This window comes from Sciurus carolinensis, chromosome 1 (genome assembly GCF_902686445.1).
Source record: "Sciurus carolinensis chromosome 1, mSciCar1.2, whole genome shotgun sequence".
Classification (NCBI taxonomy): Eukaryota; Metazoa; Chordata; class Mammalia; order Rodentia; family Sciuridae; genus Sciurus; species Sciurus carolinensis.
Window position 1 is genome coordinate 91,127,637 of NC_062213.1, and position 5,706 is coordinate 91,133,342.

General features: G+C 43.0%; 1 protein-coding gene across 1 annotated transcript; it reads left to right on the plus strand.

Moving 5' to 3' along the window:
- The first annotated feature begins 254 nt into the window (after positions 1-254).
- Positions 255-1,199, plus strand: LOC124986476 (olfactory receptor 6N1-like). Its single transcript, XM_047554868.1, has one exon. The coding sequence runs from the start codon at positions 255-257 to the stop codon at positions 1,197-1,199; it is 945 nt and encodes a 314-aa protein (XP_047410824.1).
- Positions 1,200-5,706: the final 4,507 nt, after the last annotated feature.

Genomic DNA, 5,706 nt, shown 5'->3' on the forward strand with positions numbered 1-5,706 from the left:
TATTATAGCATAGAAAGGAGAACCAGGGATCAGGAGGCTTTGTGTCTATTTCCAACCCTGGCACCCACAGACATTATGAAATTGGACAAGCATGTCTGTATCTGGGCTGCAGTTCCTCTATAGCAAAGGGATGACTTTATTGGATAATTTCCAAGTGTTTTCAAGTACCCACAATTGTCCCTGGCACTAGGAGTATTTTCTGAAGAAAGGGAGAAGCTTGAAGTCATTCATCTTTACCCCTCATTCCTAGAATCATGGATCACCTCAACCTGACTTGGACCCAGACTTTCATCCTTGCTGGCTTTACTACCACTGGGATACTACGACCTCTTGCCTTCTTGGGGACCTTGTGCATCTATCTCCTCACTCTTGCAGGGAACTTGTTCATCATTGTCCTGGTTCACACAGATTCTGGACTGTCCACACCCATGTACTTCTTCATCAGTGTCCTCTCTTTCCTGGAACTCTGGTATGTCAGCACCACTGTGCCCACACTGCTGCACACCCTGCTGCAGGGGCGTTCACCCATCCCATCGGTTGCGTGCTTCATCCAGCTTTACATCTTCCATTCCTTGGGCATGACTGAGTGTTACTTGTTGGGAGTCATGGCGCTGGACCGCTACCTAGCCATCTGCCGCCCACTGCACTACCATGCACTCATGAGCAGACAGGTACAGGTGTGGCTAGCAGGGTCCACTTGGGTGGCTGGCTTCTCAGCTGCACTGGTGCCGGCCAGCCTCACTGGCACTCTGCCCTACTGCCTGAAGGAGGTAGCCCATTACTTTTGTGACCTGGTTCCACTAATGCGGTTGGTGTGTGTGGACACAAGCTGGCATGCTCGGATCCATGGGGCAGTGATTGGTGTGGCCACCGGATGCAACTTTGTGCTCATTATAGGACTCTATGTGGGAATCCTTAGAGCTGTTCTGAAGCTGCCCTCGGCTGCCAGTCGTGCCAAGGCCTTCTCCACCTGTTCCTCTCACATGACAGTAGTGGCACTGTTCTACGCTTCTGCCTTCACAGTATACGTGGGCTCCCCTGGGAGTCGCCCTGAGGGAACCGACAAGCTTATTGCTTTAGTCTATGCCCTCCTTACTCCTTTCCTCAATCCCATCATCTACACCCTCCGCAACAAAGAGGTGAAAGAGGCTGTGAGGAGGCTCACTGACAGGGTCAAGACTAATTTAAGGGGACCCTGATGATCTCATTTGGCATAACCCACATTCTGGTTCACTGTGTGAATCAGCTATTTGGTTAGTCAATAATTTGGTCTAAGTCAGTAAACAATGATAAAATAAGCAATCAGATTATTAGTAAAAACATGCTGCAAACACCCACTCGTGGACTGATCTAAGGCAGCACACATGGTCTCTGATTCCTTCCAATTGAATGGGGGAAGAAATGCCACAGAGGAAAAAACGGGGTCCTGGAAGAAAGGTTTAATGCTGAATTATTGACTTAGAGAGTCAGTACAGTTCTGAAAGAAGGAAGAACAACCGAAACAAGGAACTGCAAGTTTAGTCAAGACAAGAGTTCTAGAGGAAGATAAAGGGATCAAAACAAAAAGGAGACTAAACTTTTAACTTGTGTGAAGTTTTAGGTGTGGAGTGTCAAGCCATGGGAGGAAGCCATTCAACTGCTGGAATTCAGTGATCTGGAGATATCGGGTGACCAGGGTCAGCTTCCTGGGGGACAGAGCTATCTGGACAGGTGGCTAGAAGCTAGAGATAACTCGCTGTGTTGTGGGGTAAGGGTAGAGAACTGGAAACTGTTGTCTGCGTTCTCTTTCAAAATCGTGGAGTACACATTAAAACAGGATTTGGAGCCATATTTTAAAACCAGCAGTGAACAAACAAAAAGCTCTATGAGTTTTACATATGAATAAAAAGTAGAGACTTAAATACAAAGCAGAGATAAGGACCTGATTCTTAGATCGCACTCTACTTTTTGTTCCCCCAAATTCCCCAACTTTCCTTTACTGAGCAGAGTTTGAAAATTACTGATTAAATTCAACCTTCATACTTTAATAATGTGTGAATTCAAGGCCACCAAATACCTGCTTAAAGGATGCTCAGACAATTAATGAGAAAAACAGAACCGAACCTTGGCAGAGACTAGGTATTGTATGGGTCTTGAATATTGCTCATTTTTCTCATTATCTGACTGCTTTAAAAAAATCAATTCTTCTTTTAATGTCTGCCCTGAGCCAGAAACTATAATTGTTGCTTCAAATACATTTTAATTTAATCTTCAGACTATCCTTCTGAAGAAAGAAGAAACATCCCAATGTTTACATCATGAAACTAGAAATATTACTGGAATTGCTGTAAAGAGATGCAGATTTCACCCTAAATCTACTCCAGATGGCGGAGTGACCCTGACAAGCCTTCCTCAGCCTCTTTCTGTCTGCAACATGAGTGACTATCTGTGGATGATTGCTCATAATTCTTCCAGCCTAGAAATGTTCTATTCTCTGATTGCAATATTTGTTAAAGAAAGCAGGGTGAGAAAGATGGATGAAAGTTGAGTATTCATAATAAGAGAGGATTTGTTGTTTTGAAACCAAGTACTACCATTATTTTACCTATATGATGCTGGCTGGACAAACAAAATATAACAAGAAAATAAAACTTCCCTTTGATCTTAGTTTTGTTTTCCTTAAAAACATCGATGACAAAATGTTATAAAATTATTTGAAATAGTGCATATTGTTTAGTAAATATAGTAGCCATATTTTTTCACAGAGTGGTATGGTGGTTAGAGGAGAGACCTTGAAGCCTTTCTGCCTGGGTTCAGACCTTAATTATATCAGTTACTCTGTGATCTTAAGCAACACATTTAACTTCCCCACCTCAGTTTCCTTATCTGTAAAATGGGCACAAATATAGAATTTTAAGCACTCTATAAATATCAATCATTATTACTTCAGAGTTTTCCCAAGAATGTTTCTGTGGTGGGGATTTATTTCCTTAAGAATGCATAGTTCCACACATATCTTACTTTTGTGTTATGTATGAGGCTGGCAGACTTGGTCGTACTCCAAACACAGTCTCTCCATTTGACCTAAGCATCCAAGCTTCACATAATCTCAGGTTTCCTCCTGCTTTCATGGAGTCTCTACCACTTCTCTGATGCCAGGTCCAATTCTCCATCTGTTGCCTTCTAAACCTAGTGCTTTGGGCTTCTGTTATGGCTCTCCTGCACCACACGTTACTCAAACTACATTTTTTAAGGAGCGCTGTGAGCACAACAGGAGCTCTGTGATTTCCTGTGGTAGTAGCACTAAAGAATGGCTGGAAACTGCTTGCCCTTGCAATGGCTTGGGTCACACTAATCAGTAACTCTGTGGGCCCCATCTCTGAGAAGTCTGTACTGTGTGGCAAGCCTGGGGCACATTCCTCCTATTGTAGAGACGTAAGTGTCACGCAGCAACTCAAGGTGTATGTAGCACAGCGTTGGTTTCTAGCACAATGCTGAGGGTTCACTCAAATCTGAACAAATGAATGAATGAATGGACACACTCTGACCAGCAGAATGAGTATGGCAGATATTAAGTTCTCCTATAACTTCTGTGAGGAAAAGATCTCTTTTATAAATCCATTCTTAACCCCAAAGTCCCCTTGCCTTTCATTCTATAATCTTTCTCTCTTAAAGCCTTCTTAGGTCTTTCCCTTTGGAATAGAAAGTTTAGGTCATTCTTAGCACAGAGATTCTCAAGATACATAAATAGCATGTCTGCAGGGTTGCTACTTCACCCATGGCGAAATCCACATCGTGACTCTAGTAGGTCAGAAAACAGGAAGCTGGAACTGAAGGTGGCACCGTCACATCATTCCCTCTGGATGGGCATGAAGGCTGACATTGTAATGTAGGGTGCTTAAGCATCTGTAGTCTAAATGCCAGTACATCAGAGAGCAAGGGGAGGGCACTATTAATGAGTGCCCTGGACGACAGGATGACAGACATTAATTAACCCGAGCTGTCTTACACAACGACTTATGGCCGTAATACATTACTTCACTTACATACTCTTTTAAACACACACACAAACACACACACATACACACACACACACAATTTATATGTTTAAGTAATTATGTGCCTAAAGGGTTCCCACACCAAAGCATTCTAGAATGTTTACAAAAATGAGTCTTGCTCCACCTCTCAGACCTATCGGCTCCTTTGTATCCCCACCTAACCATGATAGAGACCACCTTTAGTCGTTTCTCTGTATGATTACTGTTTTTCTTTTGCAAAACTAAGAAGAGATGAATTTTTTATTATCCTCCATTCTTAGGCATAGGCCCCTTACCATATAATGTTTTCGAGCCTCATTTTTTCATTTCTTAATAAGAAATCTTAGAGGTATTTCCTATTTTTCAGAGAGTACACACTCACATGAAAATAAAAACATAGTTCCATAGAATTCCATTGTGTTTAATTTAACTAGTACTCTATGTGAGGAGTCTTGTGTTGCTTCATGTCTTTGGTTATTAAAAACAACATTGTATGAATATTCTTGTATGTATATCATTTCATACATACATCCATAAAATTTCTAGAAGAGGGATCTGTGAACCTCAGAGTCAGTGCACATATAATTTCAGTAAATTTTCCTCAAAAGGAATTACATCATTTATTTCTTCCATTAAAAATGGATGAAAAATGATATATCTCATTGTTTTTTAAAATTGCACATGTATCTTATTATGTATGAGGTGGAAATTATGTGTTGTGTTGGAAAAAAACCCTGTATTGTTGTATGATTGACTTATGTGAGGAGCTGCCTTGCCCCCTCTGCATGGCAATACAGTAAATATCTTAAGGAAAATAACAGTATTTTGTGCTTCTCAACCGAGTTCCTAGAATATGGTCTGGAGAAAAAAAAAAATATATATATATATATATATTTTATATATATATTTAAATTGTATTAAATGAATGACTGTGATTTCTCCTATTTCTCACATGATTTTATTTGTACTCAATATCATTTTTCTAATCCTTAAACTATGTTATAAAACAATGTATTGGGACAGCGAAGCGGAGCGAAAAATGGCGGATTGAAGTTTCCAGGACTGCGGGCAGCTTCTCTAACCTAAGGAGACTCGTCTGCGAAGAGTGAGGCTCCCAAGCCCACGAGGGAGGTCCGGGCCCCTGGGAACATTGCCTGAGAAGGCTGCCCTGCCCTGCCCAGGCGGCAAGACACACCTCCCCCTGCAGTGAACTCGGAAAGCGGGGAACTTTGCAAGGGAGGTTGTGCGACACACCGCTTGGTTTTGGAGCGATCTGCCAGAGCTCCAGCGGCTGCCAGAGAAAGAGTAGGGCGGCGAGTTGTTTGGATCCAGCAACCGCCTGAGCAACGGGGAGTGGGCTGTCCAGAGGAGGTGGAGGTACGCAGTGAGTGGCTTGGTCTCCAAGCGCCCACACAGAGCACCGGGTGGCTGCCTGGAGGAAGAGACGAGCGACGGGTCACTGGGGCTTGGAGCATATGTACGAGGCTCCAAGTGACTGGTCAGAGGGCGGGTCGCATAGCCAGGCGATTAGGTGCATAGCACGGTCCGGTCCAGGGACCTAGGCACCTTTTCTTGAATGAACTACACAGAGACAAGCTGAGGGGCGAAGTGAAGGTTTCAGGACTTCGGGCAGCTTCTCTAAGAAGGGACAACCTAAGGAGACTCGTCTACGAAGGGTGAGGTTCCCAGG

Coding starts and splice junctions, on each gene's coding strand:
- LOC124986476 (XM_047554868.1), top strand. CDS start 255: ATGGATCACCTCAACCTGACTTGGACCCAGACTTTCATCCTTGCTGGC.